This window comes from Fundulus heteroclitus, chromosome 13 (genome assembly GCF_011125445.2).
Source record: "Fundulus heteroclitus isolate FHET01 chromosome 13, MU-UCD_Fhet_4.1, whole genome shotgun sequence".
Classification (NCBI taxonomy): Eukaryota; Metazoa; Chordata; class Actinopteri; order Cyprinodontiformes; family Fundulidae; genus Fundulus; species Fundulus heteroclitus.
Window position 1 is genome coordinate 9651946 of NC_046373.1, and position 24486 is coordinate 9676431.

Below are 24486 nucleotides of genomic sequence, written 5' to 3' on the forward strand. Positions count from 1 at the left end.
GGACTTTTTCCTCTTTCTTTTTGCACCACCTCTGGATGTTGCTGACTTGATTGGTTCCATTGCTTCTCCTTGTTTACTCATTGTGCGCATGCGCAGTATTGTACCTCCGGTCACGCGGTCTTGTTTTGATATATGTACGCTAAAGCATCTTGTTTAGGAACAAATAGAGGAAAAACAAAGTATAAAGCACATAAAAAATATATTAAGTCGACGGGGCATGATAATTTAATCGAAAAACCTCTACTGCCGTAAAAATTTGCAAAGTCATAGTACGTGACTAGTCCCCTTTAACAAGTCTCCTGTCCATCAAAAGGGTCCATAAATATCTGTCCCCAGTGCTTCTAAGTCAATTTAACATCAAATTAAAACGTTTACTATGCCGGATCACATAAAGAACCTAACGACTATAGTCATGCATCAATGCAAGTTAAGCCTTGATCCAAACTCAGAAATTTATTTGGATGCAAAAGCTGTTTTATGCAAGAAATAAAGCAACATTGGAGGATGCATATTTACAAGAAACAATGCACATTACAAATCACACAATGACATGGAGAGTGTAAACAGAAGTTTACTATACATTAAAGTTGGATGTTCTGCTGAGAGGAAACATTTAAAGGGGGGGAGGTGATTCATGACGGCGTTCGGCTTCCACAATAGGAAGATGTTTAAGTCAATGCTGATGCTGACACATAAATCATCAGCAAAACTAAGACCAGATGACACAATAGAAAAATAAAAATACAGTGACACACCTTCAATGATGCCATTAAAACATAAAAGTCACTGCATGGTTTGTGGGTTTCGGAACATTGGACATGCTTTATTTCAGAACTTTTCACAATTTATTTAAACATCTCACATATACAAAATAGGTACAATAGACTTTGTGGTGTCATTGTTTGAGCGAGAGAGAGAGGCCGCCTGAAAACCATTTGGGACTGGAGGAAAATGTGCTATCAAAATGAACACTGAGAGATGATCTGGGAGAGTAAAAAATAAAAGCCTGAAAAAAACATTGAGGGACAAAAAAAAAAAGCCAGAAAGTGAAAAATAAAAAAAGACAGAAAACAGACATTAGGGTTTGGGAACATTCCACCTGCTTAAAGTGGGGGAGTATCAGCGGGATTAAGGTAAGACTCCTCATCGGTCAATACAAAGTAATACAGTAAAAAGTGGTTTTATTCCACAGCTGCATTTTAGCACCATAGTACTGAGCACCTTCCAAGCAGGACAAAGCTTGAAGCATTAGAAGTCTTAACATCGCGGTTGTGGACTCAGGTTTTTGTCAATACTATTTTCTTTGAGTACAGGCATGAGGTAGTTCAAACCTTTTTTGTTCTTGGAAATTGTGGTTTTAAACCTCCTCTTTGGAAGATATACAAAGACCACAAAAAGTGATGCGTACTTTCAGCATTTTTATTACACTTCTTTGATTTTTTACAAAAAAAGATGCCATGATGTCCCACAACAAGGTGTTTTCCCGCGTCCCTTTGGGTTCGGCTGTATTAATTTGCATTGCACAAAATCTCCGTTCAGTCCGTTTAGTCCTCTCCGATAGTAGCCCATCTTAAGCAAGTGGATGTGCAGAGAGAAGTCAGCATTCAGTACAAAAAAAAAAAAACACAGAAGAAGGGCAGAGATTTCTTTTTCTTTTTTTTTTTCGTTCTTTCTCTCGTTTTTTTGGTGTTAATTTATCATGAGTCTATTTATTTGAAACAGACTGGGCCAATGTCCAAACCAAACTCCTGATCAGGTCCACCAATGTCCAAAGGTGCAATGTCGAGGATGGGGAGGCGTGTTGGTTTATTTGTTCTGTACTCAATTACTGTCTTGCTCCACTCACCAGTGTGTCTCTGCAAGAGGCAAAGGAGGAAAAATGGAGATTAGACACTGGGAAATGGTTGGGCTCATTGCCTACAAAACACTTAAAAAAGCCAAAAACTGTACTTACAGTGCAGCCATCCTCCAGCACGGAGAAGGTGAAGCGGCTGTTGCCCTCGGCCCTGAGCTCCACGTCGTTGGAGCCTTGGAGCACCACGGCCTTCTTCAGGTTGCCGCTCTTACCGTCCATGTAGGCAATGCTGTTCTTGCAGTGGTAGGTAATGTTCTGGCTAGCCTGGTTGGAAAGCAGGCGCATGAAAGCCAGCTGGGTGGCCATGCTCTGTGTGCTGATGGTCTCGTCGTTGTAGGTAAACTGCAGGACAGAACCAACCAGAATAGTCAGGATTTCAAAGAACAGACGAATTAAGGCAGGCGTTTTTTCCCGCTCTCATTTGACCGCATCCAACTCGCACCTCTGTACCGCCGTTGATGGTCTCTCCGAACCACACGGGCTTCTTGTTCTCTGTGCTTCTGTACCAGTTCTTGCGGGCGATGCTCTCAGGGCGGGCGTGGATGCAGGTCTCGCGGGTGGTAAAGTCGCAGAAGACCTTGATGGCGTCGTTGATGCAGCCCTGGTTGGGGTCAATCCAGTAGAATCCTGAGGAGAACGAGGTGAGAGGGAATCAGTCAAATGTTTTGGGTTTAGAGGAGGGTGCCAAGCTAACAAAAAAATGCATCCTCCTAAATCAGGGTGCGTAAGCTGCTTACCGCTGCTCCAGTCGGGGTGGCTGAGCTTGATGTCGCGGCAGGTGCGGGCAGGGTTCTTTCTGGATCCCTCGGGGGTAAGCAGGTTGTCAATCTGAGTGTTGAGAGACTTGATGGTGGCGTCGACTTCATAGTCCTTGGCTCTGAGAGCTGGCTGATCAGCTCTGTACTCATCGTATCCGGAGACATCGTATCCGCCACCAGCAGGGCCGGGAGGTCCAGGCAGACCAGGAGATCCAGGAGGACCCTATAGTAGACATGGCAGTTGATCAATAGGCTGTAAGCAATATCTACTGGCTCTTCTGCTGAGGACATAGCACGCAAGGTATTGAAATAATAAAGTCAAACTTACAACTGGTCCAACATATCCAGGAGGTCCACGGGAACCAGGAGAACCCATAGGACCATGTGTGCCAGATCTACCATCTTTACCAGGGGGTCCATTAGGTCCAGAAGGCCCCTAAAGAAGAGACGATCCTCTGTTTGTACTAGTTCATAAATGATGTACACCAAACAATGAACAGTAAATGGCATCTGGTAACGGGAAACATCGCGGCATTAGATTTGTCTAGAAAGTCAGAGCTCTGTTCTGGGAATTAAGCCAAAAGCCCAGATGAGCTCCTTCGAGCTGCAAGCAGGAAAATCTGTTGGATTTGCTGATTGTTGTGATGCTAAATTCTAATAGTAGTACATGCTAATAATGTATTTCTCTAAAGTGCCATAGATACAAACAGATACAAATAAAGGCTGTACAGCACCATCCGTTTAATGAAATCAAACCGGTCAGATATGCTGCAACTTGTATTTGTAATTAATATGCACAATGGCCATATTTGATATCTAACTTGGGGGTTCTCTGAGACTTTCCCAGTTAAAATTTAAAATTCTGGGGGACATCATTCCTGCACTTCTGACTGAGGAGTTGGAAAAGTAGATTTCTTGGTACAAAAAAAAAAGCCGCATCATTACTTCTGATAACTTCTAACTCGGTTTCGTGTAAGGCGGTGGCTTCCCTTCAACCTGTAGAAGAAATAAAAAATGGGTTCTGTTTGAGCATTAAACTCACTCTTGGTCCAGCATGTCCAGAAGGTCCAGCAGGTCCGTTCTCACCAGGAGGTCCCTGCAGGAAAAGTTAAATCACAGATTAGGAACTTTTCTGCAGGCCACCCAGCTTGCAAAATGCATGCCAGAGTCTGGCTATGTGTTTGCCATGTCAGCGGTGGGGCCGCATATTCAAATCTGGTTCGATTGTTGTTCGCAAACACTCACAGAAGGTCCAGGCATTCCCTGGAGACCAGGATGTCCACGAAGACCCTTCATGCCTCTGTCTCCCTTCTCTCCAGCAACTCCCTTCTCACCACGGGGTCCGGAAGGTCCCTGCAGAACACAATCGTCACACAATGGCACGCACGTGTGTTTTTTATCGGTAGAACCACATTTTTTGGTATATCTATTGTACTTACAGGGGCGCCTCTTGCTCCAGCGGGCCCAGCGGCTCCAGAGGGACCTTGTGGGCCCTAATGGGGACACAAGATATGAGTGAAACGAGCCGATGCGTCTAACGGTAAATCGTTTGGACAGATGAAGAAGAACACTAATTACAGCCTCTCCACGGTTTCCAGGTCTGCCGGCGGCTCCGGCTGGTCCAGCGGGTCCGGGAGGACCAGCGAGTCCCAAGGCACCAGGAGATCCAGGCTCACCACGTTCTCCCTGAGCACGACAAACAAGGGACAATGAAGCAGAGAGCATGCTAGGTTGTCTCTCTGCAAAACAAACATGTTTGAAGACATCCTCAGGACTTTACCTTGAATCCGGAGGCACCGGGACGTCCAGGGGGTCCATCGTTACCAGGGCTACCCTGTTTTGGACAAAGAGTTGATATGAAGGCAAGTTAAACATATTTTTATTAAGTGTTGTGAGACATATACTGAACTTTATATTGTTAAAGTGAGTGATATTGTGCTAATCAATTTTGTGCCAGTTCCCTCCATGTATATATTGATAGTGTTTCACAATATAATAACCAAAGGTAACGATAATAAAAATATAATTTTTTTTCATCAGTGTTGGAAACGGATTTATATACCAGGTCCAACCTAAAATGTTGACTCAGTATGTAAAGTGAATAAACACAATCATGTAGCCGGTGCTTTAGTATCTTTTTGCCATGCAATAGCAACAGTTATGCAACAATATGCATCTGCAAACCGACTTGGAGTAATCCTAAAAGAACAGGTTGCATGGATGGGTCGCATTACAGGGATATTGCCAATATTTCACCTCTGTTGGTGTCTCCTTTAGAGCCAAAAGTGACCAAAAAATTTTCATCCACTCTCCTATACCTTCCTTTCTTGGAGCTACATAATGGCATCAAATAAATGCAAAGAGAGGGACCTGCTGGTAGGTTTTGATGCACAGAGCATCAATCATTCAGTAGTTTGTGATCCTTGTATTGATTATCTTAACCACATGGGGTCAGTGTCTATGTTTTAGCCCTGATTTGTGCTTGGTAAGTCACAGGCTAGTGGGAAAATCCCTTATTTTGACCTATATGCAACATATTTCCATAATTGACTTGTGGAAACAATATGTAGGTTGAAATGATTTTGTATGAAGGGATAGTAGAAAAGGAATAGTCAGGTTTTCTGAAATATTCCACAAATGTTTTGTTTACCCTGGAATCTGCATAATTGGACATTTTAAGACCTTTATATAAATTCTTTAAGTAAAAGTGGTCAAAGCAACTGTCACAAACCTTGAATCATACTTTTAAAAGCTGAAATGAACTTTCTAAAATGTCTGATTCAGAATATTCCTGGTGGCTGCCGTGACTGAGAAGAGACTACGGCTCAGTTGTGCATCTTAAGTTCATGCCGTCGAAATTCTTTTTGTTCTTTTAACGGAGAGCTTATCTGTCACTGGCTCGGTCCGGTCCAATGACCCAAACCCCACATTTATAAAGTTTTCTACAGATTACACACAAATGCCAGGTAGGGTTAAATATATTTTCCTAAAATCCTGGAATCATTTGAAGAGTTTTCCCACTTTAAAACGATATGAGCCTTGTGCTTTCTGATTACTTTTAATCAAAGCTCATTATTTGGGAAACCGAATGGTTCATTATGTTCCTAAAAAAACAACAACGTTAACATCAGCCGTTTGTTCCTGGCTCTCGGATGCGTATCGCTCCAATTTAATCAACACTGAGCTAAAGGTACCCCAATAGAGAGGATTTGTACTCTCAAACCACAGGAAACCTCAGTTATTGATGAACGAATGAATCTGTCTAACAGTACGCAGGCCTAATGTTACTGATGAGTTTGCCTCCATTGTTATGTCCATTGCTCAAATGATGGAGGGAATATGAATACATTTCTGCTTCGTAGGGGAGTAACAATACATGGACCCACATCGATATATCCATCAAAATGAAAATATCAATCCATATCGCCATTTTTAGGATGCACCTTTATTATGAAATTCGCAAAGGAATGAAACTAAAATGAACAGTGTGTTATTATTATTATTATTATTTATTATTAAAAATGTTGTGAGTTAATATCAATGTAAATAATAGCGCTAAATGGGCAGTTGATGTCGCATTATATCGATCGCACCGACTGGAAATCATAACAGGATTTGTGATATCAGCAAATATCATCTTCCAAACAAGTCGATATAACATCGTATCATGATTATGCTGGTGATTTACACCCCTATAATGCTTTGCTCTTGTTCCCACAATAACATAACAATAAAAAAACGGGACTGGTGAGCTCCATCGACCTGTTGTTGTTTTTTAGCTGTAAGGAACCAGATTCAGCTCCACACCACTTGCTGTTCCCTTTTGACCCTCTTTCTGTTTTTACTTTAGTTTGCTTGTTCTACGTAAGACGAGTCTACACTGGTCGAGATAATATGTTGATTTTTATTTTATGCACATATATTAGATAATTATTGAAATAACCACATGGTAAGATGTTGCACCTGCGAGTAAAACAAAGGGGTCCTTCGTACGTTTTGAACCAGATCTCACTAAATAGCTGTCTAACTTTCTGGGGTAGGTGTTACCTCGCGTCCAGCCTCTCCTGGTGGTCCGTTCATACCAGGCATGCCGATGTTTCCAGCGGGGCCACGGGCTCCACTGGGACCAGGGGGTCCCGTTCTACCAGGCTCTCCCTGTAAGTTTGTAGAAGAGAAAATATGGTGAACCGGGACCAAAGTGCACGTAGCATTAGCATTTTATGTGTGAGTGCTACGATGGCATTATACAAAGTCATTTGGGTGGGGAATCTTGGCGGTAGGTTGGACTTACCGCAGGACCAGGACCGCCAGGTACACCAATAGCTCCTCTCATACCAGGCAGACCAACGAATCCCACAGGTCCAATTAGTCCAGAGGGTCCAGGATTACCAGCCAGTCCCTAAAGACAGGCACAAACACTCGTGTTTTATTCCTGTGACGGTTTGAGGTGATGTGCGCGGACGTTTTGTTAAACTCTGCACAACTGCGTTAAAACTTACAGCGGGGCCAGGCTCTCCAGAGGGTCCCTTATCTCCAGGGGCGCCGGGTGGTCCAACCATTCCCTGCTCACCAGAGGGACCAGCAGGGCCAGGGTCACCACGGAGACCGCGAGGTCCGTCTTTGCCAGCGCCGCCAGTGGGGCCGGGAGGTCCCACAATACCCTGGGAGGGAAGGAGCGAGGGTCATGATGTTGGATCTGAGTGCGCGTTCATGAAGAATTGCAAAATCGTAAAACGGGTACTCACAGCAGGGCCAGGAGTACCAACTCTGCCAGCGGCACCAGGCAGACCAGTCAGACCCTGAGCAAAAACACACACACAGGTTAGACCGGGGTCAGGAACAAAGTGTAACAGGTGTGTTTGCTCGCATCTATATCCTTTATACCAAAACCCTGAACAAAATGCAACATATTAAAAAAAGGGTCTTAATGAATAAGCGTCTTTAAGCTTTATGGATTTTTATGGAAGAGTTTAGCAGATTCTGCTGCTTGTCACTAGATCCCAGTTATAAATGCGGTGGTATGCCATGAAACAGTGACGACAGAAAGCATTTGTGTGGCAGGTGCATGTAAAACAAGTGATGCGTTATTTGAGATTTTGCTCGAATAATACTCACAGGAGGGCCAGTCTCTCCACGAGCACCAGGGGGTCCAGCGGGGCCAGAAGGACCCTAAATAGCAGGGGAAAAAAAAAAAATCTCCTTCATTCCATACCCTGTGGCACAATTTAAACTGCAGTGGTGAACTAAACCCAAACAATAAAAAGCGATGGTGTGTGTCTGCCTACAGCAGGTCCAGACTGTCCGGCGGGTCCGGCAGGGCCGGAGGATCCGGGTTCTCCCTTAGCTCCAGCAGGTCCACGCTCTCCTCTGGCTCCGGGCGCACCGTCTTGACCCTGTTGGAGGAACCAATGAGAGCTAAGTGGTTAAGACTTATGCCTGAACCCCAATCACTTTCTGATTTTATTCCATCATGGCATCAGGCTTACAGGGGGTCCACCAAATCCGGGGGCGCCGGCAGGTCCAACCTCCCCACGCTCACCCTGTGGATAAAAAGCACTTGGTCAAAAGGCCTTCCCTAACAGCTTGTTTCATGACGACAGTAGAAGTTAATACTATGTATATAATTTAAAAAAAAAATCAATCTGCAAGTACTCACAGAGGGTCCACGAGGTCCAGCAGGGCCAGAGGGTCCGAAGGAACCGATCTCACCCTAAAAGAGAGAAAAGATCATCTAAGAATTGATCTATCTAATGATTAATCAACTGCATAATCTTTTATATACACTAATTCCAACCAGAAATGCGTCCCTTCCCATTGGATTATAATACGCAATAGCTATACGTATATGTAAAACTGTTACTATAGTGTATACTATTTAGTTGGAAATAATTATAGAAAGGGAAGGAAAGAGGTATTACCTATTGATGTTTTTTTTTATCATAACCACTTACATCTTTTGTGAAATTGTAGCTGGGTTGTTGCCGCAGTTCATAAAATAGCCACTAGATGGCAGCTGTAAGGGTATCGCTTTAAACACGACAGTAATCTATGGGATTAATATGGATTTTACTGCACAGAGAAGTCATAGGTTTGAGAATAAACCGTGGTTGTTTTTTAAAATAAGAAAAAAACATATATATATTTTTTTACTTTGGTTCAGCTTGTTGTAGCTCTGGTTTAAGGAGTCCTTTTTTTGAGAAACAGTGGCTGAAGTCGTTTGTTATATGCATTCATTTTCCTGATGTTTGTTTGTTTGTTTGGTAGGAAGAACCCTGCACTAATCTCATTTGACAAAAGTTGATGCTTATTTTTATTTTGCAACTGATTGAGCAACTGACCTTATCACCGTTGGCTCCAGTGGGTCCAGGAGGACCTTGTGGTCCAGGTAGGCCCTGTTTGGAGATTAGAAGGGATAGTAAGTAAAGCGCATGGGCTACAGTCATCATATTTAGGTGGTGCAGAGCAGGAGAGTGTGACGTACACGAGCACCGTCTCTGCCAGAGTTTCCATCAGGGCCTCGGTGTCCATTCTCTCCCTTCTCTCCCTTGGCTCCTGGAGCACCGCCTACACCACGCTCACCAGGCATGCCACTAGCTCCTTGTTGTCCAGGAGCGCCAGCAGCTCCGGCAGCTCCAGGCTCTCCCTAGCAGCAGAAGACAACATTTTTTTCTTCTGTCTATCTGCTTTGTTTCCGTGCTTCACTTTTTAGTAAATTTTTTTTTTTTTAACAGACTTTTTTTTTCTCCCTTGTGTTACCTTGCCACCATCGGGTCCGGGGGTTCCAGCTGGCCCACGGGGTCCAATTTGTCCCTGAGCCCCAGCAGATCCAGCAGCGCCTGGGTTACCACGCTCTCCCTGCAGAGTTTTCATAGGTACACGTTCTCATTCATGTTTACTTCATCACGGGTCTACTGGTTCTTGAACGTGCATGGGAGAGCCAAGTGATCTCACCTTGCCACCAGCTGGTCCAGCGGCTCCCTGCTCTCCAGGCATACCCTACAGAACAACATCAGTTTGGTCAGATTTGGTTACAATACGCTAACGTGGGAAACTTGGTTTGTGTTCATTAGCTTACTCTTTCTCCAGGCTTGCCAGCCTCACCGACTTGTCCCGCGGGTCCAGGCAGACCCTAAAAACATCAAGTGTTAACACGAGACCCAAAAGTGCCAACAAGAAGCAGGTTGATTGGTTTTGATATTTTTTTTAAAGAAAACAAACATAGAAATTGGCATCTGGCTGGGATACTTCTACAGTCTGTAGAAAGTATCTGATGTGTTTTTTTTTTCAGTCAAATTTGACCCTTCAAGCTGTTTTTCATTAGGAAGACAGCAATGAAGATGTGTCCCTGGGTGTAAGCAGCAGGAATAGTGGTTGAGAAGTGTAAGGTTAAAAGAGGTCCACATAAAACCTCTTCTGGTTTCTATATCTGAAAGCCAGGGTTGGTCAAATTGGCTCAACAAGGCTACCTTTGACAAGGCTGAATTTGGATGGCACAAAGGGCCAATAAAGCCGTATATTCCTTGGATGAAATGAGACCGGGAACGGCCAGCCTTAAACAGCCGATATAAATGCCCATGGACATTCAGTTTTTGCAGGTTTTAAAGCTGTCAGGGATGCTTTTATCTGGGTGTATCGCCTGCAAAAAAAGGCAATCAAGGTAAAGAAGGGACGGTTCAAACCTGGAAGCCAGGAGATCCAGCTGGTCCCTGCTCTCCCTTCTCACCAGGACCGCCCTATGCCAGAAAGGAAGCAAACAATTGGCTGTGTTTAAAATCGGTGCAAAAATCCCACGACACATGGTTCGAATGAAAGGAAATGTACGTAAAGACACCTACAGCCAGTCCCATGGGGCCAGTGGCTCCGTTGTTGCCGTCAGGTCCAGGGGGTCCCTAATGACAGAGGTAGCAACTTAAAACAAGGCAACAACCAGCAACTTGAACAGCAACCACGCAAACGTTTATATTCACTGTAGCATTATATTTTAGGACATACTCTCAGTCCAGTGGGGCCAGTGGGTCCCTTCTCTCCGGCTTTGCCAGGCTCTCCCTGAGAGAAAAGAGGATTTGAACACAAGACGCAGCTGCAACAAATTGCGCGTGAATCACGGCGCTCGGTTTTTCGGATTCTGCACAATGTCCACTCACAGAGGCGCCTTTAGGTCCAGGGAAACCGATGTTTCCGGGCTGGCCTCTAGGTCCAGCGGGGCCGGGAGCTCCAGTGCGGCCATCTTGTCCCGCGGGACCCTGTGAGAAGAGAAAGTGTTGTCTCTGTCCGTCTGAGAAAAGTCTCGCTTTGGGCCGCGAGACCAGCAGCAAAACCCCAAAGATGGTAACATCCAGGTTTACTCACAGAAGGTCCCTCCTTTCCTGGGGGTCCGGAGCTTCCGGGGCTTCCTGGGAGACCCTTTAGGAAACAAACGTGGACAGGTTATCAAGATGTACTATCATCGATCTCCCTTGTGGATACTCTAACCTCCAACCCAATTTTACGTCCACCGTCTCGACCTCACCACTCTAAGATGGAAAAACCGGTAAGAGGACTCACTCTGAGACCGGCGGGGCCAGGCTCGCCAGCACGACCAGCATCTCCAGGGGGTCCACGAGGTCCAGCAGAGCCAGTGGCACCACGGGCACCAGGCATACCCTGTTATGGTCAAAGCATAGGCCAAAATTAGGAGCAGAAAACTTTACTGCACGTACAGACGTGTGAGCGTCTTTGGAACGCGGTGCTCACAATTGGGCCAGTTCTTCCATCAGAGCCAGGCAGGCCACGGCTTCCGGGAGTACCCTGAAGGTGACACGCAGGTGTTACAGGGTGAAGCTACGTCAATGGCAAAACCGTGGCCATTACTGATGACGGTAGGACACTTACTCTAGCACCACGGTTGCCAGCAGGGCCATTAGCACCAATCTCACCAGTGGGTCCTCTCTTGCCCTCCTCGCCTTGAGTACCGGGAGGTCCCTGAGGACCAGCGTTACCCTGAGGAAGCCAGCAAAGACGTTTAGCATCTCGAGCATATTTGGGCCCATTGTTTTGCATTGGGAGTTGATTATCACCGTGAACTTACAGGCTCTCCTTTGGAACCACTGTCTCCCTTGACACCCTGGAGACCAGGATCACCCTGAAACATACAGAGGAATAGCCACACTTCAACCAAAGAGCAATCGTGTATCTCTCATCCCTTTTGGTGCTTTGAGTGTTTTCCACTGAAATCACCATAACAGTGCATAGGTAAAGGGCTATGAGTCTGTAACTTCGGTGCAATCTGTGATGTATTTTCTTTAAAAATAAAATTAAAAATCAGAATACCAAAGAGCTAAGGTGTTAAAACTTGAGATCAGTTGCATTAAAGTATTAAAATGAGAAAAAAAAGTCCTGTAAGGCCGAGATGTGTGAGGCTGGTGCACATGGGTGTCATCAAGTATGAACTGAAACAAATGAGCCAGTGGGTCGTCTGTTATGCGTCGTCTCTGTCACTCACAGAAAGTCCTCTTGTTCCAGCAGCACCCTGAGGTCCCTGAGGTCCAGGTCCTCCTCTTGGTCCGGGGAAACCGGGGGCTCCAGCAACACCAGGGGGTCCCTTCACAGTAGGAATGGCGACAGGTTAGCATTGCTGCTGGTTGACCAAATAACACACTGATTACCAGCAAAGAATCTGAAAATAAAATGCTTCGGTATTTGTGGCTGTAAGGTTTGGAGTCTGAAGACTCCAATCAGTAACAATTAAATGCTTTGAGCACTATGGCAGGTGTTCGGGGCTGGGTTATTCTGTCAATGCATCAAACATATTAACAATACACAAGCTGAAGGACAAAAGTTAAATCTAATTGAAGGTATCCTCCAGCTCAACAACTGGAGGAACCTCGAGCTTTTCTCTGGGGAGTTCTGGATGTCTGCATGTGATATAGTCTGCATGTATAAACCTTTCTATGTCCATAGAAAAGGTTGGTCGTGTGAACCTACAGCAGGATTAGCTCGATGTCGGTGCTGTTCACACCACAGAATACACTGAAAGTTGCTTCTTTAACTGTGCAGATACTTACAGCAGCTCCCTTGGCTCCATTCAGGCCATTAGTACCAGGGTTGCCCTGTGGGTTGAGCACAAAGAGAATTATTCAAATCATATATGTTTTTACAAAGCCCCAAATGATGACAAATGCTCATCAATACAATTTACAAACACATTTGGTTATAATCCAGCAGAATTGAGTCCAACGGAGTCACATGGTCAGATTCAATCCAATCATATACAATGCAATTCATGATTCATACAGTTACCTGAAAATAATAAGAAAATCTGAGCTAATGTTTATATCTAAACATTTTTGAGTAAAAGGGTTTTATTCCACACAACGGTGCAACATAATTATTTGGTATCCAAACATTGTTCCTCTGTTTTAAAATTATGAAAATGATCATATATTTTCCATACTAAGTGCATCCAAAAAGATAATTCAGAGAAGTACAAAACAGGTCAAAATAAGAAAAATAACTGAGACATAATATGTTACTCATTGTTGTTAAAGACACGCCTCTTTCTCATATTCCAGACTAGACCGAGGACTTATTGTCAATTCCCAGACTAATAATGGTTTTGAAAGTTGTGCAAGTGGACCGTCTCTTTGTTTACTTACAGGGGGACCAACTGGGCCAACAGCGCCGTTGGGTCCGGGCTCTCCTCTAGATCCCTGAGGTCCAGATGGACCGGTGCTTCCAGCGGCTCCAGTCTCTCCCTGTTAATGACACCATTTGAATTATTTTGCTTATAATGGTGATAAAGGGAAGGCAGTGATTAGGAATTAAATATTATTTGAAGATGTGGGTGTTGGGAAAATACAACATTTGTGCTTTTTATTTGTAGATATTGTATAAACAAGACAATAAGTCATATAGGATGTGACAATGTCGACTCTTAAATTTTTTTTTTGACAGTGACAAACAGGAAGTGACAAAACGCGTACCTTTGGGCCGGGACCACCGGGGAAGCCTGGGGGACCAGCAGCACCCAAAGGACCCTGGATCAAAGAGGAAGAACAATCATGGTGTGAGGATTTGGCCGACATTAACGGTGTCACCCTTTTGAATTTGCTGGAAATAAGAAAGGGAGTTCCTTACAGCTGGTCCAGCAGGTCCAACATTGCCATCAGCACCACGAGCACCAGAAGGGCCAGCAGGGCCGGGGCGACCCCTCTCACCGGGCTGACCGCGCTGTCCCTGTAGACGCAACATCATCCGGCATCACTGAAACTGTGTTATCTCTACGCGCTGCTGCGCTCACATTTCTGGACACCGGTTGAACAAACCCACAGCGGATGGAAACACGTATAGAAATGTAAGGCGATGAATGACAAACTTACAGCCATTCCAGGGCTGCCAGGAGATCCAGAGGCACCAGTCTCGCCCTATATGAGCGTAAGAGGAAAAGAAGATCACCATTACGAATCATAGGATATGTTAACAGTGGAAGTAGACAAACAGATATAAAGGGAAATGGAGGATGTAGTTATCTGAACATTAGATGGTGCTTTACCTTGAGGCCAGCGGTACCGGGTTCTCCCTTGCGTCCATCAATGCCAGTGTAACCCTACGATACAGACAAGTATGGATGAGAAGAAGCTGGATACAAAGAAGTCAAACATGGGTCAAAATGTCCAGAAAAAAAAAACAATTCACTCGTTAAGACTTTAAAGGATCTATGTCATTGAGAAGTTCTTGAAGGGATAAAAGTAAAAGTAAAAATAAATGTGGTTATGGCTAAAACTCAGTCAGTTTAACAGGAGGCCTTCACCTCTGATTGCAGTCAATGTGAAAGGCACCAGCACTGAAATCTGGGCTTCTCCCAATAGGCTTTGTATATTCATTTTTGGAGAAAAGCGGTCCGACCTGCCACTAAAATAAATACATTTCACTTTCCAGTTCCAGGTTCTAGCTCCAGCGAAGAGGCCGACAGTGAGAAGGTCAAACGAGGACAAAGTACTCACTCTGTGGCCCTTCATTCCTGGAAGTCCTGGGGTTCCTGGGAATCCACGGGCGCCCTGCAATTCACACGCAAAGAAAGTCAGGAACCAGTACGAGGGGCAGAATCTCCGTTCAAAGCTGCGCGCCGCAGCTCCACGTCTCGGTGAAAACCCCTTACCTGAGGGCCGGGGGTACCCCTGTCTCCGGGTTTGCCGGGTCTGCCGTTGTTTCCCTAAGAAATCAGCAGAAAAGGAATCACCACTGGATGTTCAAGAACTTACAAAAGGCTACAGAAGTAACTCAAAATGGACCAAAAGAAGTAGAGAAAGAGAGAAAGAAGAACACAAACGTACATCTTCTCCACTTTTGCCAGGGGGTCCAGGGGGTCCCCGTGGACCAACAGGGCCCTGGAAAATAAAAGGAAAGCATTGAGATCTCAGAAGATCCTGAAAGCAACTGCAGCTAGTGGAGAGATGTTGGGGATGTACTTACACTGTGTCCAGGCTGTCCGGGCTCACCAGGTTGACCTGCGTGTCCCTGAGGTCCCTGTTAAATAACAGATGCAGCGGTGAGATGCAAGCGTTTCTACAGAGTGCTTCGCCTCTCTGGGCTTTTTTATTCTCTATTTTTGGCTAATTTAACTGTTTAGTTATATATTTATTTATTTTTCCATTGACAATTGAGGGGTAATTTGACTATTAAGGTACATTTCTGACTCTGCACTTACATGGGGTCCAGGAGGTCCGGGGATGCCTCTTACTCCCATTGGTCCCTGAAAAGGAAAAATAAGTTAATAATTAATTCCACGTGGATTTGTGTTAAAAGCAGTTCAGCTAAATTGTGAAAGTAGGAAGTAGGGGGGTTAGGTAGGGAACTTACTGGGGGTCCAGGGCCGGGATCGGGGGCTTTTGAACCATCATACTGAGCAGCAAAGTTCTGTTGATCAGTTAAAATAAAACAATGCGAAAGTTAATTGGATTTAAAACATCAGTAAACCTTGCAATAAGTTGCCAGGGTCAAGGTTAGCATCGCCCTGGGTGTAGTGATTTGAGCCTACACGTGCTAAACAAGCTAATTTCATCAAGCAACGCTGTGAATAAAACAATAACACCAGTTTTATTTATTTATTCTTATTTTTTTTAACCTTAAATGATACTGATTTCAACTATTTTCCGCTTTTGCACTCAAGTTGCCCACCAGTAGCCTAATTCGGTGCTACGCATGGGTCGTCTTGTAAAAAAAAAAAAGTCAACGACTCATATCAGGCACGTTTGTTATTCAGCTCATACGGAGACTCACTGGTTTGCGTGGCATCACAAACGCGTGTCGTGCATCATTTTCAGAGAAACATTGCAGCTGTAAGCTGCGTACTTGTCGAGCGTGAAAGGCAGACTTACTCCACCAAGTCCAGGGGGGCCTGGGGGGCCAGGGGGGCCAGGGAGTCCGGGTTTGCCATCTTTTCCGCTAGGGCCGGGAAGACCCTGGAACAATGAAGACAACCCGAGTGTTACTGATTTTGTTTCAGAAGAAGGCACGTTTGTAATCGCACAAAACTGTTGATGAAGTTGACAGAAAATATAAAACACAGCAAATGTGTCAGAATAAACACAAATGCTCAGTGCATTAAAATATTTCATAGTAAATCAGGTTTAATGAAAGATAAAAACAGGTTTAATGAAAGATAAAAACACTAAATTTGTGTCCTGCGAGCTATTAATTTCCCACGAAGGGCTGGTAAACAAAGGGGAGTGGCAAATTGAGGTTAGCAGGTCAGATGGCACCAAGGGACTCTTAAGTGGATGCATTCATAATGAAGCATTCATCGATGCTTCATTATGAATGCCCTCATCAAACACTGTATTTAGGGATTCGCTTGGCAGACAAAAGGGAAGCAGAGTTTTAAGTTCAGCTTACCCTGTCACCTCGAGGTCCTTTGTCTCCTCTGGGACCCTGCAGTGCAGAAATCACTTGATCAGACCACACAATGCAGAGCAGATTGTTGCGTTTGCTGCTCTAACATTCAAGTATTCCCCTCACGAAGTGAACCAAAGACTTAAACCTCAATGAATGAGTGAGAGTAAAATTTACGACACGCTGAATGTTTGAGTAATCAGTCAAAACGGGCACAAGCTAAAGGACATCCTAGATGTTCTGAATAGAAATGGCAAAGTTGCATGTTATGTATCTTTACTATCAAACCTGCGCTTTTGTTACTCTAAAATGTCACATTCTAGGCACCCAGAGATCCATTTCCTACTATGTGCTTATGTACCATCCTGAATAATAGAGAAATGAATACATTAATTCATCTTTCAGCGTGTTGTTGCCTCACTTTGTGAGAACCTGTGATAATTATGAGCCGCTGAAAGACAAAAACTAGATGGGCCTGCTGCGTGTAATGAAAGGGGTACGACTTAAAGCCTGGGAAGCGTGATGAGCATCAGTAAGTGTTCAACACAGTGCGCAGCAAAGCTGAGCAGCATCTCAACGGTTTGACTGCAAGACCAAGAGGATGCCCGTTAAACGAGTTGTTTTCTAAACCGATACCCAAAGCGCACGGCGCCAGGTGTACCCGCAGATACTGCTGCCAAAGCAGCAAATGCCACGGTACGGGCCAGGCCATCTCCATCTCCATCAAAGCAGAGCGCTTCAAAACGGACAATCTCACTTCTCTCTTTTCCCCACAGGTCTGAGTAGTTTTGTATCTATCTCAAATGAGACACAGAGGTATGCTCCAAGCTGACCCAAAAGTCAGCTGGTCATGACAAACCTCCCGTCGGGCCCCCTCTCTCTCTCTCCCCATCTGTCCTCAGAAAGGATCCTTTGTGCCAGGCTCTCACGGGTGCCTCTGCACCGCGGTTTTAACTTTCACTGACACAACCTGGGGCCAATAGGACCCTCGCCCAAAACCGTGGACAGGAAGAACGAGCGAAAGCTGCAAGGAGCAGCCCAGCTCAGCCTGTGAGAAGCGCTCCGCTGTGACTGAGATAGCCGAGGACCGATGGTCAACGGTGGCTGACGGTGGCCTGTTCCTGACCCGTGTCAGAGGATTTGGAAGATGTGAGGAGGAGGACTTGAACAAGGTAAAGCTGTCTATAAAATATGTTGCTTTGATGCTAGCAGGCATGCATACTAACCGACACTGTGGCATTGTAGAGACGATGGTGCGGACGAGGAGGAAGGAAAAGAAGAGGGTAGGGGAGGGAGAGAAGGGAATACTCTGTTAGAACATATTCAAAAACTTACAGTGCAAACAAGCAATATTTACTCCTGCTTAATGTATTCAGCCTCATTTCAGTCGTGTATCATGTGATCCATTCGATAAAAATCAAAAACATGATGTGCTGAGTGAAAATATTAGATTAAAGACATACTGGGGATATTTTGTGTCTCGTAGGAACATAAAAACTTGGCTTTCTGTGTTGCCTGAATTTGGGGTTCTTCATCAACAGCTCATATCCTCCTTACACTGTGTTTAAACATATAAAGTCCACAGTAAACGGAGCAAGTACCCTCATATTTACCTCCTCTCAAGTTTCATGTAGCCTAACGTGTCTCAGTCTAATCTGAAATTAGGAGCTGGAGGCTACATGCGCTTCAACGACCTCAGTGAGTCACTGTAAGCGCTGTGAGGGGCTCTGACTGTGTCATGGGAGGCTGCAGCATTCCAGATATCAAAGCTGCAGCTTGCTAACAGGTTTGAACTAGCAGCGGATGCCCTCTGGACTGGAATATTTTAGCTGCCAAAAACAAAGCAAAATGTAGGTAATTTCTTATGACATCTGCAACTTCCAGGTTACTGCAACATATATTGATTCTGTTGCTGAGCTGTTTAAAAAAAATGGGTATTTTTTTTTTTGGCATACTGACAGTTTGCTTCTCTGGTTTATTCTCTGAAGCAGGTGAACGTCAGCTCCTCCCTGGATGGCTTTGGATCAGGTGGTCGTGGCTGGGATTGAAAGTGCTAGGACCTCCCTGTGAACTCTGGCATGTCGTGTTCAATAGATTCCACCAGGTGGCACACTACCCAGCGTGGACGTGAGGCTGCTCGCTTCCTTTTCCTTTTAATCTTCTAATGTAAATGTCACACCACAACCTAATGTGAAGTGAATTATTTGTAGTCCTCTTGTTGGAAAGTTTAGGCTCTGGTGTAACTTTCTGCCCCCCCCCCCAAAAAACATTACCTTTTAAGGAGACAACATATTTTAAACGAAAATAAAGATTAAAGTTTTAATTTTCCACTGCTTTAGTGATATATCTACCTATACTATTTATTGCTTAACAGATTCTGGCTTGTTGATTTAATTAGGGGGGGAAAAAAGTCTAAAATTTGTGCCAAATTGGTGTTTGCCCCAATGGCCACCAGGGGGCGACATTGCAACGTGGAATCGCAAAGTTGCCTCTCTTGGCCGTGTGGATGGAACAATGTGTCCAACGCCCCACAAAAGTTTTGCATCCAAATTTTTCTTTCTGTCTATAAAAGATAGTACAAATGTCGCATTTTTAGTTCAACATGTTCTAAAAGATGGGGGGAAACTTATTTAGAAGATCTCACCCATATCAGATACTTCCTTTTAAGGAAAAAAACTACTAATCACATCATAATTGCATCCTTTGATAAAGTGAAGAATCCTCTGCATGAGCCCAGTCCGTTGAGTTCAGGTTGACCAATCATCATGTGAGTCCCAAACAAAAGCCAAGCGAAAACATCCTCAAGCAGTAGGGACCCAGAGGGAAAAGGTGTATAAATCCATCACAGAGAAAGAGTAGACAATCAAAACTTACATTGGCATGACGTTAGATATAACGTTACTGCAAGCAGCAACAGAATCCGAGTATCCACAAAGCTGAGCATGTCTAAACAGACATGCAGACTCCTTGTGCCGCAGAGCCCCTGTCTTTAAACCACCTTCAAGCAGGCATACAGTTGTGGTGACAAGAGTAACTCCAAACTTTGCAGACGCCTGCTGCCGTGATGCTAGAATAATAAAGATCTATCAGGCCTATTTATACGGCAGGAGGGTCCCTGGTCTGCGTGTCAAAAGTCGGCCCCTCAGCCAATGGGAGAGGAGAAACCCAATCTGACTCCCATCCCTCCGCAGTTTGGAGGCAGTCATGTGGTCCCACATCTCCCTGCCTTTCTCCTCTCCACCAGAGACAGTTTGGCAGAGGCTTCGGCGATGATGACGAGTGCAACGTTTTAATTAGATCCATTCTTTTTGAGGACGTGGACAGCGTCGGGGTTTATAAGGCAGGCGGCGGCCTACCTCTACTCTCTTTTTTGCAGAGCGCCGACGCAGATCAGGTCAGTACGCGGGGGCCCCAGTGGGCGTCTGACCCCTGCGCGCTGCTGCTTTTGTGCGTAAAATGAGGATGTGCTTCAGTGGGGAAGATCTGAGCCTATATCCTCTCGGACTTTAGGCCACTTTTGTAGAGATTCAGCGTTTCGACAGATTGGACGGTTCCGTCAGAGGTTTTTCCACATGGATTTGGAGAGTCTCCTTTTTGTCCCGGCTGATCTGATTGACATTAAAGCTCCCCCCCCTCTCCCCTCCAACACCCATATTACACTATTTTATTTTACACATCAGTAGAACTCTCCCACCAATCATTTTCATTCACCTCCCCTTGAATAAACCTGTTTCAGAAGCGGAAAATAAGAGCTAGTCAGAACCACCGAGGCATTCTCTCTGTAAAAGCTCTACCCGAGGAATGCGCACACAATACTGGGTATTTTCAGACTGTCAAAGGGCAGGTGTGAGAGAAGATCCGCTCCCCCTCCCTCTGCTCCGTCTTTGGGCAGCTCTTACCGGCCCACATGATCAGACATGTCATCTGCTCCACTGCAACTCCCAACAATATGCAGCCAGGGCCTCATCCAGCACTTTATCTCACATGCGCAGCTCATTCTGCTCCGAGAAAGTACTCAAACGATGGATGATTTGGTTACACAGCTCGGTGCCATCTATGCAGCCATACGTATGGAAAAGTCCATTTTACAGTTTTGCATCCTCTCCTGCACCTTACAGTAAGGGTTTTGCTGACTGAATCCTATTTTTTTTTAACTTTACTCTGTAAATGCTTTGCAAATTATGCTATTTAATCAGACTCTTTCTGTGCAGGAAATTCTTGCAAGCACATTGCAAGTAGATTTTAGAGCTACTTGTAAAAAAACGACCCAGGTTTCAGACTTGGTTCTGTTACACCTGTTATTTTTCACCTTTGCACCCCAAAGTCACTAAGGGAAATTCCCCCCAAAAACAAGATTTTCATCAAATCTTTTCACCCGAGTCAAACCTGAGAAATACAACAGAGGAGGGGAAAAAAAAAGGAGAGTCGGAGCAAGTGAGATGAAATGTGTTGTAAAGATGGCAGGTCTCCCACTCGCTGCAGAGCTTCTCCGGAGCGCTGAAGTGGGTGGAAGAGACGAGACAGGCGGCGCAGAGGAATTAAAGATGGCTGAAAAGCTCCACATCATCAGCCCTCAGAGTGCAGTCAGTCAGTGAGAATCCAGGAGAGAGAAAAACTGCCACAATGTTCAAAAAGATTCTCGTTTTGGGAATAATTAGCAAAGATTGTTTGCTCTAAAAACTAAATGTGTAAAAATTTATAAATTTTATAAATCACGGTTTCGGAACTGGTCAAATTATGACGCCGCAGATTTCCACCAGAAATGAAGAACGTTTTATTCTAAGATGCTCAGCTCACATCCACCGCCAGCATACAGATCCCGGAACATCTCGCTTATCTCAATCTGTCTGCACGTCCCATAATTCAGCTGCGAGGCAGACGCGAGCTCTAATGATTGTAGATGAAGAACATTCACTGCATGTCACGGCCCTGATAAGGAACAACAACTTAAAATCAGTAAGATAATGGTATGATAGCATCAGATGTACGCTTACAGTTTCACCCCTGATTAAAAATAACGTCCGATGTTATCTTGTCAGCCCGTGGCATCGGAAAGATGTGATGCTAGCTAGTCGCGCTAGAAAGTGATCTATTGTGTGCAAGGGTTGAATAACAGATAATAGAGGAAATGTTCCCAATATTCTCTGTAAAAGTATTCCTGTCTGTTGAAGTTTTTCTGTATTAACAAGCAAGTGTTCCTGAATCCTGACCGTTGTCAGCTTCCCTGCAGAAAACATTCCCCGCAGCACGATCCTGTCACCGCCGTGTTTGACTGCGGGGATGCTGCTATCAGTGTTCTGTCTGCCAGTCAGGGCCTTTTACATTTAGGTAAGAAAGTAAAAAAAAAAAAAAAAAACAGGTGAAAATGTTATTTTAAGTTCGATTGGAACAGGTCATTTTGTTGGTTGTGGTTATGCTCTTTGTTCTCTAGTGTTCTCCAACAAACCTTTGAGGTGTCCCCAGTTTAAAGCGGAAAGGTAGACTCTGTTTACCAATTAAGCGACCTCTGAAAACAATTAGCTGCAGTGGGTTTTATTTAGGGCTGTCATTATAAGGGGGTCTGGGTGCAAACGCAAGGCATACTTTTTCGTTTTCCTTTTTTTTGGTATGAATTTTGAAATATGAAATCAAATATTACCAAGGAGGAGCCATGAGAACACAGCACAGAAAAGAACTTCATAGGAGTCTGAAAGAGCAGAACCCATTATCTATCTTCCACTGGGTTCCCAAACTCATGCTCTGAAACAGGAGGAACAAAAAGAGACAAAAGCTGAGAAAATCAATACAGAGAGGATGAGAAGATCATTTAAAAGAAAATATGGAGTGTTTGTATTTTGAGATAAAAAGCTAACCCTCTCTCATAGTGAGACAGGCACTAATTAAACAGGGCTCTGCATGTGCACACATTGGCAGACATGCAGGGGCGGTGAGGTTTTCAAATTACAGCCCTACGTTCAAGGCGCTTCTTTCAATTCAGTCTCCTTCAGGAAAAAACTCTTCACCGAGTTTCTTCACAGGAGAGGAAATGTAACACTGTCTGTCCAACAAAGCGATTTCATTTATTCTGATGCTTAAAGTTAAATGAAGTCATTTTTCACATTCTTACGAGTCATTCATGTTGTACTGAATCTCCTTTCACCAGTTTGTTTGTCTTTTTGCTGAGGTGGCATTTAAAATCCCAGCAACTCTTTACCTGAAAACAACGTGGATTTAAAAGGAAAAGAAAACAGCAATGCCTTGTTGAAATAAGATCATGAAACAATGATTTCTTGACTTAAATATTATACCAACTCTGAGCAATGTTGCTCTGTTTTCCTTCTTTGTTGACTGCAAGCTATTCAAAAACACAAGCAACTGTCTGATGACGTCTCTTCATCGAATCTTTATAATAATTAGTTAGTAAAGGGACGGACCCAATTCAGAACTGGAGGATCCGTGTCTGGGTGTGCGTCTATCTGGGTGTGGGGTTTGGTTGTCTTTTATGTGTTTCTGCGTTGATCCAATGACCCTGAACCAGTACAGAGAATGAGCGGGACTGGGCTGGTGACTGCAGCAGTAGGAGCAATTTATTTAAATTGAAAGTTCCCAAATTCAGTTTATTTCAAGTCTCTTGACAATACGAACAGGTCCATATTAGGTTATACAGAAATAAAAATGGTGCAAAGTCACTATAAATCAATTCAATTCATTACAATCCATTCCAATACTATGTAATATTATGGTACCTGCTGTGAAGAGAAAAGTTACAGAACAAAATGTTAAAAGTTGAAATAACAACAAACAATGCAAATTGGAGAGCAGTAGGAGAACTCAGCAGTGAGAAAAATAGACCCTGATGTCCTCCATCAGCCTAAGCCTATAGCAGCGTAACTACAGAGATAGCTCAGGGTAACCTTTGACCTTTGTCAAAAAGAAAGTTTTAAGCCCAGTCTTAAAAGTAGACAGGGTGTCTGCCTCACGGACCAAAACTGGGACATGATTTTACTGAAGAGGAGCCTGATAATGAAACGATCTACCTCCTATTCTGCTCTTAGAGACTCTAGGAACCACCAGTAGACCTGCAGTCTGAGAGCGAAATGCTCTCTTAGGAACAAATGGTATAATCAGATCTCTGATTATTAAGGGCTTTATACATGTGAAGGAGAATTTTATATTCTATTCTACTCTTGATTTTCCAGAAACCCAATGGAGGGAAGCTAAAATAGGAAAAATATGATCCCTCTTGTTGATTTTTATCAGAACTCTATTTAATAACAGCTACTTTAAAGGCCTGTGGTACATATCCATTTACTAAAGATAGATTAATCATGTCTTAAATGGGGCATTAATGAAAGGGAATACTTCCTTTAATAACTTGGCTGGGATTGGGTCTAACTGGGTCTAACATACAGGTAGAAGGTTTAGATGAAGCTAAAATCTTAGATAGCTCAGAAAGCTCCACTGCATCTAAACAGTTCAAACATTGATCAGGTTCTAAAGATTCATCCAACGCTGCCTCACTTACTGTGGACAAGGTACCGGTAATCATGTTTGGGTGGATGCCAATGATTTTATTTTTATTAGAATGAATTTTGTTTATGAAGAATCCCAAAAAGTCATTACTGCTGAGAGCTAAGAGGAAATGGATGGATCAACAGAGCTATGACTAAAGCGGACCTAGGGTTAGTTTTATTTTTCTGTTTGGTGTTCTAATTTCTCCTCCTTTTTGAGCTACTGTGAGCACTGGAGACTGTTATAAAGTTTAAATAATCTTCACAGCCACCTGGCTGCCCCACATTTGGGTTCTTCACTGCACAAGATGTCACAAGATCGGGTTGAAGTCTAGCAATTGTTCCTTAATTTGTCACATTTTGTTGATGCTCAATAAATCACACCCCAAAGGGATAGTTCAGAAATGTTAAAGTTAGGATCTATGAAGCTGTTGTCAGTAACAGTTCCCTGACTTATTGTAAAATGATGTCATAATGCACCCAGTTGGTAGGAAAGCCAAGAAATCCTCTAAAT

General features: G+C 44.0%; 1 protein-coding gene and 1 long non-coding RNA gene across 3 annotated transcripts; one reads left to right on the forward strand and one right to left on the reverse strand.

Annotated features, from left to right (window-relative positions):
- Positions 1-438: 438 nt before the first annotated feature.
- Positions 439-19560, reverse strand: col1a2 (collagen, type I, alpha 2). 2 transcript variants are annotated; one of them, XM_012851700.3, is made up of 49 exons: positions 19357-19560; positions 17709-17713; positions 16486-16521; positions 15969-16052; positions 15451-15507; positions 15299-15343; positions 15064-15117; positions 14925-14978; positions 14750-14803; positions 14595-14648; positions 14144-14197; positions 13971-14015; positions 13729-13827; positions 13575-13628; positions 13248-13346; positions 12657-12701; positions 12095-12193; positions 11681-11734; positions 11485-11592; positions 11347-11400; positions 11158-11256; positions 10963-11016; positions 10758-10856; positions 10606-10659; positions 10449-10502; positions 10293-10346; positions 9689-9742; positions 9565-9609; positions 9370-9468; positions 9095-9256; positions 8952-9005; positions 8270-8323; positions 8100-8153; positions 7899-8006; positions 7729-7782; positions 7359-7412; positions 7113-7274; positions 6905-7012; positions 6661-6768; positions 4394-4447; positions 4192-4299; positions 4053-4106; positions 3859-3966; positions 3656-3709; positions 2942-3049; positions 2593-2836; positions 2298-2482; positions 1955-2197; positions 439-1856 (listed from the first exon to the last, which is right to left on the reverse strand). In XM_012851700.3, exons 1-49 carry the CDS (start codon positions 19424-19426, stop codon positions 1710-1712), a joined length of 4059 nt encoding a protein of 1352 aa, XP_012707154.2. In that variant the 5' UTR covers positions 19427-19560; the 3' UTR covers positions 439-1709. The 2 variants fall into 2 exon arrangements, with proteins under 2 accessions (XP_012707154.2, XP_036000924.1); XM_036145031.1 differs by lacking the exon at positions 9370-9468.
- LOC118565193 lies at positions 16528-18739 on the forward strand. Its single transcript, XR_004932260.1, has 2 exons — positions 16528-17654; positions 18471-18739. It is a non-coding gene; the product is annotated as an uncharacterized LOC118565193 (long non-coding RNA).
- Positions 19561-24486: the final 4926 nt, after the last annotated feature.